This window comes from Numida meleagris, chromosome 4 (assembly GCF_002078875.1).
Source record: "Numida meleagris isolate 19003 breed g44 Domestic line chromosome 4, NumMel1.0, whole genome shotgun sequence".
Taxonomy (NCBI): Eukaryota; Metazoa; Chordata; class Aves; order Galliformes; family Numididae; genus Numida; species Numida meleagris.
In genome coordinates, this window is record NC_034412.1 from 29,514,313 (window position 1) to 29,530,083 (window position 15,771).

The 15,771-nt window shown below is 37.3% G+C and overlaps 1 protein-coding gene across 7 annotated transcripts in view; it reads right to left on the minus strand.

Annotated features, from left to right (window-relative positions):
- Nucleotides 3,277-15,771, minus strand: part of GAB1 (GRB2 associated binding protein 1) — a 100,938-nt gene continuing 88,443 nt past the window's right edge. For 6 of the 7 annotated variants that reach the window (XM_021394098.1, XM_021394095.1, XM_021394100.1 and 3 more), the window contains 5 exons: nucleotides 10,994-11,083; nucleotides 8,786-8,879; nucleotides 8,328-8,451; nucleotides 5,408-5,530; nucleotides 3,277-5,158 (listed from right to left, as the gene is read on the minus strand). In XM_021394098.1, coding sequence (XP_021249773.1) covers nucleotides 5,000-5,158; nucleotides 5,408-5,530; nucleotides 8,328-8,451; nucleotides 8,786-8,879; nucleotides 10,994-11,083 — 590 coding nt within the window. In that variant the 3' untranslated portion in view covers nucleotides 3,277-4,999. The remainder of the gene's footprint in view (nucleotides 5,159-5,407; nucleotides 5,531-8,327; nucleotides 8,452-8,785; nucleotides 8,880-10,993; nucleotides 11,084-15,771) is intronic. The other variant, XM_021394097.1, reaches the window with a different exon arrangement.

Sequence of the window (15,771 nt, forward strand, 5' to 3'; positions counted from 1 at the left end):
AATCTTCAAATGCGTATCAAGATTATTTGTACAAACTTGCATTTTTTTTTTGTAACTGAAAGAAAGCTCTCAGTGTCTCCATTTTAACAGCTTTGTATTCTAGGTTCTGAAACCACAGGATTTCTTCTATGCCATTTGAACATATCTGGCTAAAATATTTCTAAATTAGTACATTTTTTAAATGTTTACTTCTTGTTTATAAAACAGAAGTAAAGGCATTGCCCCATGCCTTGTGGTTTAGAAAGAGCAAAAAAAAAAATCATCTTACTAAGTTTAGCACCATGGTGAGATACTTATTTTCAAAGTCCATTTTACCAAAGCGTTCAGCGTTTCTTACGTGACACATGGACACAGCAAGTTACTCAACTATACACTTCAGGTAGCTTGTGTTCTTCTTATGAAGAAGCAAAATTGCTTCTGCCAGGATCTTGGCAATATCAGCTAAAGTATTTGCCAGTAGACCAGTAGTCATATACAGAAAGAAGAATGGAACTCACTTAACTGGTGAAGGGGCTCTCTGGCCATAAAGCACTCCTTCTCAGGAAGCAGCTTAGGTCCAAGCCACGCGCTCCTTTCAGTGGCTGGCCTATAGATGAGCCAAGTGTGGCTGCACCCTGAGTCCATCCCTTTTGGACACATAGGGAGCACAGGTGCAAACAATTTGCCTGTGCCCCCTGGGACAGCCACACCTTCACCAGGTGCTCAATCATCAGTTCAAGCCCTGACCTAACAGTTCCCTTACATTCTGTTTCTTCTAAAGAAGTGAAAACAAGTACATCAACCTTTTCAAATCCTCCAAAACAAAGGATTCCGTAAAGAAGATGTGAAATGAGATCCAATGGCATCAGAACATTCTATCTGTTTAATAACAAGATGTCAAGCCTCTCAACTAGTCAGCTCATCAAGTACCTGCTCTTCTCCCACTTTTGTTACTAAACATTAATGCCAAGGATGTCAAAACTTAACCATACACTGGGAAACTCTCAAGGGCAATGACACTGTTCATAAGCAACTTTTCTTTTTGTCCCATTCCACACCTCATCAAACTGAGAACTGGACCCAAGTATATCTGGTTGGTTGTTTAGTTAGAACAAAAGCTCGACAAAAACCTCACAGCTTGGTCTGTGGTTCATCCACAGTCAATTGTCGTAGCACTTCTGAGGAAGGTTTGTTCACAGCTGATCATTACAAACAGTACTAAGCTTAAACTGGCTTGCAATAAAGATCTTGTTCTCTTAATTCAACATGAAAGCTATAGAGCTGCCAATCACTCCCCATTTAGCTATATGTAGCAATGAATTTCAAGTGATAATTAACATGGCAAGATTGTAATTGTCTGCAAAACCTGTGTTTGTCACTATGTCACAACTGCCTGCCATACATAAATGAGTTGTGTTCTTTTTAATATATAAACAAAAATCTCAATGAAGTAAAAAAAGACTAGTGGTCAGTTAAAAATATAAACATTTCTCAACATCATTTTGCACACTTCTAGGAGAACATAACTATGTTTCTGCATCAGCACTTTAAGAGGTTACAGTGATTAAGTTACATTGTGCAGAAGTGTAGCCAGTAGCATTTACGAGCAAACAACTGTTGAGATGATACAGCAAACCATCTTTAGGAGTCCATCTCACTGCACAAGGCTCTGACGATTTCTTTTGATATGAGCAAGATTCAGGTGCATATTTGCAGTTTACATTTGCTCATTTTAAATGGACACACAGCAATGAAAACTATAACCACAGATGATAATACTGTTTTACAGAAACAAGTAAGAACCTACCTGTTTGAAGAGGAACACTTGACAACACTGACAAGCTGCTTCTTCACTGATTTCTACTGGAGTTTCAACCACCATCCACTCATTAGTCAAGTGTCCTCACAAAGCTAGTAACTGAAAGTTGCATGCGGCTAAGTCTAGCTTTCCTTCTACCACTCTCCATTTTAGAACTTACATTTTCAATTTAAGACTCATTTCCTTCCTAAATCCTACAGCTCTGTCAAACCTGCAGCACAAGTCCCATTCTAGCTTTTAAGGTGAAAACGTGATATGCCATCCAGAGTTAGCATGTCTCTGATTCTGAATATCCTTTGGACAAAATGAAAGTAGGAAACACTTATTACTGGAATCAAGGGGAGAAAACAGCTTACAAAGTAAATAAACTGAAAATAACTTTTAGACCACTATTTACATAGCATTACGCTACAGGCTGGAAACTCCTATTTTCCTTAACAAAAGGAAGGAAAATAGTATAGAAACAGTTTATCAATCAAAATAATTAACACTGAATGCTGACATTTTAAATGAAGGAAGAATAAGCAGAACCTGTAAAACAAGTACTGACATCATAAAACAGAATTGCCTTGCATCAATAGTTCAATTAGAGAGGCCAGTCTAGGAAACTTTTTTTCAGGCATTTACACTTCACTGTCAGAGATGTTCAAGACATCTGAAAAAATACTACTGACATCTAAATATAAGTGTCAGTCAGTAACAACCCAAAGAGTTTTTAAATAATAAACAAACACGCACACACAGAGCCACTAAATGTTTCAAAGAAGGAAGGGTTTTGGATAGGAAAAGAATTAGCATCCCTTCCACAATTTCTTCCCCAGATTTATGTGTCTACTGGGAGACTAAACAAACAAGTTTGAAATATTCTACGATCTTGTCAAGCCTTAGATGTATGTGTAAGCACAGGACTACACAGTACGACTCTTCCCCACAATGGTAAACATCAAAATAACCACAGCTGATAAACCTGAGCAGTGATTATCTCATCACTTCTGTTCGCAAATTACAGGGAACTCGGTGGAAATGCACTGCTATGATTGTACCAATAAAATGCTTAAAATCAGCACCCTAAACCCAAATTATCTTTGCATTAAACATACTAAGTATTCGACGTATCCGTAGGTGTGTCAGCCGTAGCAGCAGTGAAGAAAAGTTTATTATCTAATAACAACAACTTCAAAGCAGAGTTGAATTTTAGCTTCAGAGTCCTTTAGGATTTCAAATGCTTCTAATTAAGCTTTCGAGGTCCCCTGGCTCACATCACTCTTCCCAGCTCCCAGGAGGCTGGGACTCACATTAATTTAGTTGCTTGGGCAGGGTTTTAAATCAGAGATTTGTTTTGAAAACTGTTTCAGCTTTTTTTTGTTTGTTTTGACAGGTATGTAATGTACAGTTTTGGAAAAAAAGTGGTTGGAATCTAGCACTTGTACAAATACAATAATACCCATTTGCTGTTTAACAGGACAGAGCTTACACACTGAAACTGAACAACTCGATTTATTTAAAATTCACCTCAAAATCCATTGTTTAGTTGTTTTTTTTTTAATGAACATTCAAAGCATCAAAATATTACTAATTTTAAAAGAACCTTCGTTAAAAATAACAATTTACATATGGTAGATTGTGTCTGTGAGGGGAGAAAACGAACAAATGGTAGATTAGGCACAGTACTAAGGCCAACATGCCAGAGAACAAAACAGCTGTATTCTCAAATTTTAAGTGACCTGGACAAAATAAAACAATTGGGTGGGAAAACAAAACCAATAGCTTACTCAAGGGCAGTTGTGTAGAAAGAAAAGCGTTAGTAAGTTTTCTATCTAGACCTATCCTGCTCATGTATTTAAACAGCTCTATTTTATTCCACATATCAAAAAAAATTGTTTCTAAATCAAGGCAGATTATTATTTGGAACTGTCATAGTAAAACAAGGGATCACAGTATACAGAGCTTAAAATCCTGTACCAGGAAAGAGGAACAAGTGGTTTACAAGGGGATCATTTAAGTATATTATGTAATTTTTAAAACAGAGATATAAAATATCAGTTGCATAGGGATTTAAATATAAGGCCAAGCAGGAGATTAAAGTAAAGATCATAAAAAGGGCACTACGGTGTCAAAACATAGTATTTCCATTTGAATTAATGTCTAATTCAAAATCACAGTATTTTGCTAGTACTATAAACAGCGAATGTCAAACTGTCCCATTAATCTTGAACCGAAAACTGACATTAGAACTTCTAAACAGTACAAAACTAAAGCTCATTGTCTAAACCTGATCAGTGTATTAGCACAGTAGTGCTTGGTACGTACCTGATTTATATACTCTACCTTCTGTAAATAATATAAAGGTTATTTCTTGTTAATAAGTGTGAGATCACAATATTACTGCATGCCATCAGTGGTTTGCAGGCTTACTTGATATTTAATTACTCAGTCTTTAAAAGTGTGAGATCCCACCCTGCAGAATCTTCACCTATTGAACACGGAACACTGTCATTAATAAAATACAATAGAAGTTCCACCACTAACAACTAACATATAAGCCAGTATTGTAGGTCTAAACCCAGTATAGTTCATTATTATTAAATCACAGCAATTTTTGTTAGGAAGGTAACCTGTAGACTTCCAAATAATCTTTTGCATGTATTAAATATAAACAAGTACGTAACTAACGGTTACCTCTTGACATTTCAAGTAGATTACTCAATTGTGAAAGTATTTCTGCAAAAAATCTATTTTAAGTTGTTAAAATGAAGTTCAAATATTAATTTCCATATCTACATGTAGCTTAATTAACCTAGAATTGTAAGGAATAGTGGTGTAAGGAAAAAAATTCTCCAAATGAATTAGGCATTAAGGTACACTAACTGGGAATACCTGAACCAACATTGTAACTGAAAAAGTGCATAAACATGGTAATACTACAAATGTGTTAACTAAAGAACGAAAGGTTTTCTGAAAGCAAAGTGATACTATTTTACATGTTATTTACAGGTTGCAAATTTTCCAGAGACCACATAGCCAATTAATTATCTTAAAACTCCTTTGATGCTTATGAAGTGTCCTTTGGCTTCCATCCTATTCGGTCAAAAACCTATTCACACACCAGTGAATACCGTCCAGTTAAGCAACAGTGCCATTATGGTTCTTTAACTCTTCAAAATTCATTCCTTTCTGTTCTTTGAAGAATAAGCAGCGTTTTCACTTCACACTTTTTGTGGGTGTTTCTGATTCTGTAGACTGCCGCCCATCAGTCCATGCCTCTCGTGTGCTCTTCAGTGCAAGCGTTTTCTGCTGGTCAACTACGACATAATCAACTCTTTCATCTGCCACACTGCTGCCTGAACCACTGCTCTTTTTCTGGATAAAGGCAAGAGAGAATTAAAAAACATGTTAAACTAATAAAGTATCTATTAGAAAATTAAGTACGTATCCCAAACAGATACAGGACAATCACAGGTTTCTCTGAAGAGTCTGATGGAGCCCCTCTCATTGACCTTTGGACAAACTAAGTAGGGTGATCTTGCTGGAGGCTCTTTCCCAGCAACTACTGGTAAAGATATTCTAAGCTGTTCATGCCAGTGATTCAAAAGTTCAGGACTTGCTTACCTTACGAGGTGGAGTAGATTTTCCTGAATCTAGGTCCAGATCTAAATATTCTACTTGCTTATCCCCTTTAGGTTTTACCATGGGGCTGCTTCCTCCATCAAGACTGTTGCTACCAAACAAATTCTGAAATTGTAATATAAAGAACTTCAGCTGCAAATATACATGCTAACAACCCAAATTATCAAATATGATTATAAACTGTCAAAACATTGAAGGTTAAAGAACCGAGTTTTTACAGTCAGTCAAACCATGCAAGTTTTGTTGATGTTATGCAACAAGTAGATATAGTCAGACTAAACAGAAATGAAACAACGTTGAGCTTGGGACAAAAATCAAAAGCCAAAGGGAGCAGAGGGAAGGAACCCAAAAACCACCCCCCCAAGGTTAAGGTCACCATCAAATCAATCTGTACCTTCCACCTAATACCCCTTTCACATCATGAGGTAATAACGGAGTTGTTTTGGTGTTTCACATCTTAAGTTTAACATTTCTTAATCACAATTTTAAAAGCCTTTAAATTGCTATTAAATACCTTACAAGAATTTCAGCCTTTCAACAGTAGCAAAGCTTCAAACATGACTTTTTAATAATTTCACTCAAAAGCTATCACAATTAAGCTTAAAACCAAAAGGTATTATTCAAGTTAATAAAACTAAAAGATTGTAACTTTGGATAATTTGTGCAGGACTGCCTAAACTGAAGCTGTATTGCATACACCTACATTTCAATTAGCCCAGACTTATACAACCTCACCTCCTCTGTCCTCTCCCAGCCTGATCCCTCCCTCTTAACAGGTGTTATAGGAACAGTACAATAGAAGGACTCTTCTCTAAAAGATAAAGAAAAAAAAAGGAAGACAGAGGGCAGCAGTCAGCAAAAAATGAAGAGGAAGGCAGAAGGAAAGACAGAAGGGTAAGGCTGACAGCAACTTGAAAGAAAGAGCAGAATATTGCTGATTTTTTATTTAATAAAACAGAAGTGCAACATGTCCAAACAAGATGATTCAAAGCTGATGATGGAAAAGGATTTAAAAATTATGGAGTTCTCTCTAAGATATAGTTGAAACAACAACAAAAAAATCTGAAAAGTCTATGCATATTTTAAAACAAAGGCCTTAGGATACCTGGAAACATTCAGGTTCTCTACAAAATAAAATATTTTATCGGTTAGAGCTTAACAGACTGGGCTTTTTAACTTTATGCTGTTATCCATTACGTCAGTATCATCCAACGTATTAAGTGGTAACAACAAAAAACAAACAACAGGCAAAGTTCTTGTTGCCCAAATTCTCTAAATACATTTCTGCATATTTAACACAAAAAGCAGCATCTGCGTTAAGGTTTCCAGCACAAATTTTAAAAAAGCTCTTAGTCATTAAACAGAAAAGGATCTTTTACCTCAAGCAAACTAGACAGGCAGAACATAGGTATAAGAAACTGAACTTAAAATACACTTTAACGAAAATGAAAGAAAAGCTGTAGAACAACCCTGGAAAACGAATGATGCAAGCAAACAGAAGGATACTAATGATGGGCTGTCTTAGCTGCATTACTAAATGCACTTAGCACTCATTTTAAGAATCAGCAGAAATCCCCACTTCTAATTGCATTGCTGCGGCTCCACTGTGGGTAGAGGCGATTCCAAACCTTTGCAAAACAGGCTATTTCTTGCATCTGTGTAAGGGGACATTACTGGTTACTTACCGGTGCCTCTTGCACAGTACTCTATGAGGAGCTAAGTTTTTACATCACTGGCTCCCCACTGCTGAAGCGCACTTCACCTAGGAAGTGCACCTGTGCTGCTGACAGGTCAGACAGACATTGAACAAAGCATGAGCCAAGACTTTCTGCAGGCTTGTGAGCCTGCACTGAGTCACAGCTGCCACAGAGAAGTCAGCAGGAGGGGCTCACTCAGGAGGTCTTATAAGGTGGTATCCACAGGCAGCCACAAAACACGAGGGGAAGGAGACTGGAAGAGACTAGGGAGGGTATCTGGGACAGCAGGAGATAAGGTAGCAAGCAACACCGCGAAGAGTCACAGCTTAAGTGAAATGGGATAGCACATGCCATATAAGAAGGCAGAGTAAAAAAAAAAAAAAAAAAAGAGGTAAGCAGGTTCTGCCCAAAAGGAGGTTTGGAAACCACAGCTTAATACAGGTTGAAAGATGAAAAACATATTCCCTAATAAGAAATCCAAGCAGTAAAAACGTGGTAATCACATGGAAACTACTCCGACCCAAAACCTGGGGTAAAGGTGCAGGTTTTCCCCCAGTGCTTCAAGGGTATTCTGGACTATGTTTCATTTTAGGCCTAGGTTTACTACTATCCTTTCACTTTTTCATTATTTCTTGTACTCTCTCCTGAAGAAAACAAAAAACCCACACCATATTAGTAACTTCTCTTAACTAGCTTGTCAATGAAGGCTAAATATTTGAGACATCACTATCCAAAAGAAGTTCTCCACAAAAGGGGAAAAATAAGCAACATATCGAACTTCCCTTCCCCCTGCTCCAGACCCTCCACATCTCTTAGATGATGCCCTTTTATTAAAGGTTTTAAGCTGGTCTCAGAGGACCTATGACAGCTTATTTCCCTTGATGTCCTGATACTGAACTGCTGCATAGTCTAGAACTATCAACTGAAGACAGTTTCTACGGAACAGAAAAATAAAGTCATCTGCTGATCTATTTTGGAGAGTCCACATGTATACTAACCACGGTCTCTATATATGATTATCCTCAGTGAAATCTTATCAAAATTACAGTTGCAGTACAGGGGTAATTTTTTTTTTTTTTTTTTTTTTTTAATTTTGATCTAGAAGTGCAAATGAAGGTGATGTTGAGTGGAAGGATTTGTGTTTGCATGATTGAAAAGTAAGGACTGCACAGGAAGAGAGTAGTTAAGATGTAGATTTTACATACTGGGTCTTCAGTGGACTGATTTGGATTCATGGATACATAATTCTCTTCACTGTCGTGCGAGTCACTGCTGGAAGTTGTGCTATGAACTGAATCCGGTCTGGGAGACATGGGAAACCTGGAGGAGCTAATTACCAGGAATTATTTTACAAACAATATATCTTGAATATCTTAAACCTCCTGGTAAACAACAAAAATAAGCATGTTAGAGCTGAAATTTTCATTTGCGATTATTAGAGTGTCTCATTGTTTTGTTATACAGTCCTTTACATACGACATTACAAAATAAAAATCAATACTGACATACTTTTGTCTTAATGCATGCATATGCATACACATATTTCCAAAAGAAACTTCAATCTGTATTACACAGGCTGAAAATACAACACAGATTTATATACATACTATTACTGTGATAGTCAACAAAAACAATCCAAATGAAGACAAGCTAGGAAACTTACTCTCGTGCAAAGCTTCTGGTGATAGGAGATCTAACTGGGGCTTGTAATTCTTCCCATTCAGGCAGAGGTTTTATTTCTAGTGGAGCTGGTTTTGCTATATAAGAACATAACCACAGAACATTCTTAAGCAAACTCAAATTTAGTAGCTTTTCAAATTTTTAATGCCAAAAAGAAATACTGTTCATGAAACAGTAAACACTAGTTAAGAAAAGACACTTCCATTCACACAAAGCTATGACGTATTAACTTATGTTTTACACTTTCCAGTTATGGAAAAGCAACAGTATTTAAAAAAACATGATTTAAGAGTTTTGCAAGACAGACAGATACGTAGTAATTCTATTTCGAAAAGAGACTGAAAATGGCATCAAGTTCTGTGGCACAACAACTTGCTGAACCAATAAGCACAGGTAGGGCTGACTGACAATTTCAGCCTAAAATGCCAGTAGAGCCAACTCTGTGTGCTTCTACTGGCTTGTGGACAATGATTACTATGCAAACTCTGCCCTCACTGCACACATTCCCTGACGGATTAGGCTTCACAGCTCAAAGTGTGGGCAGAATCTTCAACTAAGATTAAGTTTGCAATAATGGAGAGATGAGTCAATAGCTAGTTGCAGTGCTAAAAGGTGCTTGGCTTGCTTCTGAGCTCATCAACTGGAAAGCAGAGCAGCAGCACACTGGTGCCATCAGTGACAGCTAACATACTAGAAAAGGTGCCATTTTTAAGTTCCATTTTCAGAACAGAACCACAAGTTGAGTATTAGTGAGAAACATAATCACTCCCTCCAATATCTATGATTCATCCTTCCTAAACATTAAAAAGAATATATACATTAAGGGAAGATCATGAGACTTTGCAGAGAATAAAATTACATGGTCAAACTGTTGTCACAGTTAGAATCTCAACTTCAACCTCCCTAAAATTGTTTTAAGAAAATGAAATGCAATGTCATTTCAGTAACACCCAGCCCCACCCACCCCTCAAATTATCTGTTTGCTGCACATTAACAAATTCACCAAGGTCAAATGTCAGGCATGCAGAGTAAAAGCTGCCTTAAGAGACCACATGAGGAACTGACAAATCAGTTGCTTAATCAGTGTGGTCAAGGAAAAAACATAACTGCACTCATGACACTTTCGTTACGCTCTCTTCAGATAGAGTTCATTGCGGAGTCAGCTATCTTACATATCCAACAGAAGGTCGCATGATTCACATTTTCTGGATAAGTACCAGTCTTTAGCATCCCTACCAGTTTTCCCCTTTAATTAGAAAATCATAATTACTCAAAGCACATCAAGCCTGATCCAGTAATTCTGCCACTTCCACTCACTTGCTTATATAAAGCTGTCACCACAGCCTCTGAAGAGGACCAACAATGCACCTACGTCATGGTGTCAGCTATCACAGGAGATAGGGTGGCAGAGCTGAACTTTACACAGGCGAGATGATACTGAAGACTGAGTGACAAAAATAATCAGTTCGGCCACAGCCCTCTGTGGAGGCATGAGGCTAAATGGCAGGTATAATCAGTGACCAAGGTACCACTCGAGCAGAAAGAATAAGGGCCTTGTCCAAAGCCCTCTGAGAATAGCAAGAATGTTTCATCTAGTTGCAATGGGCTTTAACAACCAAAGGTACTGTTCAGCAACACTTCGGTCACATTTTGAACATTATCTATAATTTGCTCTACTACACGTGACCATATGAAGCACCACCTCAACAGCCTAAACAAAGCCCACACTAATTGCAGCATTCATATAATTTCATACATAAGTCACTGCATGAATATATCATCACGGCATCAGTTTTTTGCCTTATTTCAATCCTCAGCCAACAGCAGGAGACCCAAGTGACCTGTGAATTCACATTTACTTCCTAACAAAAGATATTTCACACAACTTACAGGTGAGTAATACATGTTTCTAAATAAATAAAAAAGTAAACCCAAAATACGAACAACTGAAATTTAAGAGATTTAGTACCTATGTTAACACCAAAGTAACGCATTCATGCGCTCTTTACAACAGATAGGTTTTACTTTCCTGTACAGGAAGCCTTTTGTTCAGCAAGGTATATGCATCCATGATCTTACATCATAATAGAAGTAAAAAGACTATAGGAGGGTTACAAAATAACAGTTCCCTTAATTTTTGTTTTATTTATTTTTATAAAGCTCCGTATACATACAGCGCTAAAGTACATACCCTTTCTTCTTGTAGTAAAGTCACCTATGGTTTGTGAATCAGTTCGCTCTAAACCATGTGGTTTAGGTCTTAAAATTTTAGGACTTTGACCTAATTGGTAAAAAGAAGACTCTCTTAATATAGTATTCTTTTTAAAATTGGAAAATGGAATTTTGTAAATAAACAGCAAAACCCTCTGCAAAAAGGTTACCACCACATGCATAAGCAAGCTGCTGAAGGAAGAGTTTTACAGTCTATAGCTAGGTTTCACGCTAAAGCCTTAAGCGCCAAACTTGAAACAAAATACTGCATGCAAGTAATTTGCTGGAGGCAAGCATCAAAGCTGTACAAAAAAGCCAAAAGGTATATCAACAAATTCTTTAACTGATCATCAACTGCTTTCAAGTTCTATTACATAAAAAAAACACCAGAAACGTATTTAAGGAACATCTAGCACAACAGGAGAATAGTTACCTTTCAGATGTGAGTTAAGTTACTTTCAAAGTAATTAAATCCTCTCCAGTGAAATTATTACGGTATTGCGAAGCATCCTATTCGCCACACACTCCCTTCACCTGAAAAGTCCTCAGAGCTCTGCATCAACCTGCACCAAAATCACCTCCCTGACTCTGCAGAAATTGGGTGACCTCCTCTCTGAGCTCCCAGTCTGCACTCTGCTCCCCACCACAGCACAACCTCACCTTCACCACAAACGGCCTTATCAGAAAAAAATCGCTCTGGCCATCTACAAGTGTAGTTGATGCACTAATCATTCCCTACTATGCTGCGCTATCACACAACACAGTATTTTAGATCAATCTAGTAACAAAACAAAGAGTAGAAAATAAGAAATCGTTTTAGATTGAATAACTTCCTCACGGGCGGTAATATACTCCCTCCCTTTCAGTAAGGAATTTATTTGCCAATTTAAAACCCTGCAAGCAGTTCTGGTCAAACTGTGTATTTTAAATATAATCAATAATACATGGTAACTCCAACCTTTCTTGTAAGTCTACATGACAAAATTAGGAAAGGCGAGTGTCTTCAGCTGGAACACCAAGAAGCCATATGCAAAAGGTAAATCTTTACAATAAATCAAGTAAGTTTAAGACTGTTTATATTCAAAAGTTACCCTACAGCACAAAATATGGGAAAGGACTGGCACAGACTCAAATGCAGGCTTGCACTACCAGCAATGAGCAAGAATGCTTTGTAAAAAAGTAAATTTGGCAACAACACCAGGACTTTGCAAATCTCTACCCGAAGGGTTTCGCATGTGAAGAGCCCTATTACTGTTATCACTAAGCACTGGGAATAATCAAATAACAAGAAAAGTAAACAGAAAGGTTTTGTAGTATATCTAAGCATTTACACACTGCTTCTGGGAGACCATGCAGGTAAGACGACGCATTTACTAACATTGTTGCAAAGCAACTTTCTTAAAAATAAGAAAAGAACAATCTTTCACATAGAATTATTTTCTAATTTCAAGAACAGATGCTGCCTTAAGTGGCTAGAAGCACTGATGAAAAGATAGAGCGCCTGAGCAAATGCTGACCGAAGACCCAGACTGCAAATGGTACTCACAGTAATTGTGTCAAGTACGCTGTTGGCTAGAGCTAAGTCTAAAGCATGACCCAGCACATTGGCCAAGTTTATTCTGAGCTGATTTGGTATTTTTAAGTACCTGACCTACAACTATGATAAAAGCTTGCCTACAGAAAAAGACCAAGGTCTCCAAATCAATTGAACAGATTTAGAAGTTAAAATTCAAACACCTTCTACGAACAACAATTTGATGCTGAATATCATCAACTAGTCATATTAACTCCTAAATCAGATTATGAAACTGTGGAATGCGAAGACATTCAGGCTGATACAACTCTATTTAAAATGCCAATCAATGTACTAATACATGAGAATAGATCAGAAGTACAGTGAAAAAATCTAGCAGAGGTAACAGGGTAATGAAATCATTTAACCCATGTGTAGTTTATAACCTCTTTCCTCTTACAGCCAAACGTAGGCTGAAGTGACTGAAACCAATAGTATGAGAAGTAAGCACAACCTTAGGAACTCAGGGCTGAGACTCATTATTTCTGCTGTTATTAATGATTCAGTGTGGTCTCATGCAGCCAGCCTCTCTGAACTACATGATCATCCCCATTTGTAAAATAAAGGTGTTATGTAATTGCCTGCCTCATACTTAATTTTGCACTCAGAAATCATTCTGAGACTTTCTGAAGTTCTATATAATATTTCTCTTATGCATCAGACAAGAATATACAAGCTGTTCCCGCATAAAATAGATGCATGGAGTTCTCATCTCTTCCTGCTGAAAGACTGTTCAACCTAAAATAAATTTGGTGGCAAATCAGTTTGCTGCTACTGAGATAATGGAATTACCCTAGTTTAGTGTGTCACAGGTAATTAAAATATTTGTGCATTTTTTTCCCCATCTCTCTACAAAACCAAAAAGCCTAATCTCTTCTGAGGAGCACACGCTGCAACAGAGACCTGGCACCAAGCAAAGGAAAAGGAGCAGTGGAGAAACCACAACCATGAAACTAACATTTCTTATTTTAGTCTGCACTGACTTCTTCCACTCTGTTTTTGTTCATTTAAAAAAAAAAAACAAACACAGAAATCCTTTGATAATATCAAATACCTTCTTCACTCTCTCAAAAAACACATTTTTAATAAATCTGTCAAACGTTTTAGAACTGTCATTCCTTGTCCAAAAATTGGCAGTTCCTCCACTATCTTAGTCACATCTGTGAACAAAAATACAAATTTCTAGAATTTAAAAAAACTCAAGTCTCACAACTAAAACTCCCAGTGCTGAGCCTGAGTAACCTCACTGCTTCGCTCCTCAGAGCTTCTAGGAAAGCCCTCAGAGTAAAGAGCTGAATACAATACAAAGAAAATGCAGTGTACCTGTACATCAGACTGTTCTCCACCATTTATTCTCAGAAATCATCTCCAAAAAAGAGTCACAGGGCCACTCTTCTGGTCAGTTTCTTACAGGTGAAAGGACACGAGGTCTCTATGGAGAGCCTGGCTCCACTTGGCATTCCAGCTCCAGGGACACTACAGAATATGCTTCCAATGGTTTAGGCCCACAGGCCCAACTTGACCTTAGCTGATGTTCAGGCACTCAACGTCTGACAACATCTCATTTACAAATCTAACCTGGGAAAGGTAAGCCCGGGTCTAAATACAGTTTATTTATTTATTTTTAAACTAAAGAAATAACCCACAACTAAATAAAAGCCCACAGGAAGATAAAAAGCACAAATCAAAAAAGCAACAAAATAAATACATTATGGCAAGCGAAACCAATCAAACAAGAAGTGAAAATTAAGATGTTTTCATTGTTCAGTGAAATCAGCAATTGGGAAATACAAAATGCAACAGCTAGAAAAAAACCCTCAGCTTCTACATGGTGATACAACACTGAGCAAAGGCACACTGAGATGAAACATATCTAACAAAGCCTAGTTTTCTGAGAAATGGCTGCTTGTAATAACGGCTGAGTAGAACAGGCAATTATGAATCTAGCATTAGAGTGCACTCAGATGGCATGAATTCTACTCCCGGCATTTCAGCATGAGCCAATGCTGCCTTTGTCTAAGAATTCATCAGGAGAAGAGTCTATTTCACTTGTTTGATTTTGTTTCCAATAACAGTTTAAAATTTAAAAACTTTTTTTTAATTGGCTGATGCATTCTCTTCTTGTTTTCCTTAAAACACTTGAAATATGATGTTGGGAGTAGGCAGTGGGAAGGTGTACCACTGCAGCAAAGTCCTGCATCAGAGCAGTTAGGCCCTAACATTTCTTGTTTTAAGGACATAAGGTAATCAGCAAAGAGACTCATTTTGCCTTCAGGCTATAACCTTGAAGCACTACTACTAACAAGACTTCTGTTAAAAATACTTACTTTTTGACTAGTCACTTGCCAGCAATGGATTTTACATCAGGAAATAGCAAGCATCCTCATGAAAGAGGCCAAAACACTCCTTAAACCCCAGCTATTTAGGGCTTAAATTTTTTAAGTATGTTTACTAATGTGACATAAAATTTCAGAAATGTGTGATCTGTTAATGCTGTTTCCGGGCCAACAGGACTCTAATTCTCATGAGACAAGGAGATCAGATGTAGGAATGCTAGAGCAGTGCTTTACTTGGAATAGAGGAGGAAAGCAAGAGGGAAGAACAGCCACATTAGTGTCCTGCATCAACAGAAGTACTTTTAGAAAGGCATAACTAATAGCAGTTTTCAGTTTCCATTTTAAAAAATATGCACTTTTATGTTTTTAGAAGAAGCTCAAATTTGCAGAGGTCCAAGAATACCAGTACTCTAAATCGTTGTGGTTTTTTCCTTTAAAAAAAAAAAGTCAAGACTGAAGCTCAGTCTTAGTCCCACGGGGTTTATTATTTGACTTTCAGTTCTGCAGAATAACCTCCCCCTTTCCTTTGCTTCCCTTTCCTCACCCCAGTGAACTCAGATTCCCAAGTACACGGTCTTCAACACAGAGCTCTACAAATACCCTGAATTTGCTTTTTTTTTTTTTTTTTTAAAGACCGTTTCCTGCCAAGGTACTTCTAATTAGAAACATGTATTTAGTTGCACAATGTTCATATCCATTGCCATACTAGTACCCAACCATAAACAGGAATAACAGTATGGTACTCAGATCTGGTCAGTGGTACCATAAGGATGATGACAATTAAGTTTTCTCATAACAGTAAAAATAAAGTGAAATCAGCTCTTGCTTTCAATATTATGACTTTACAAA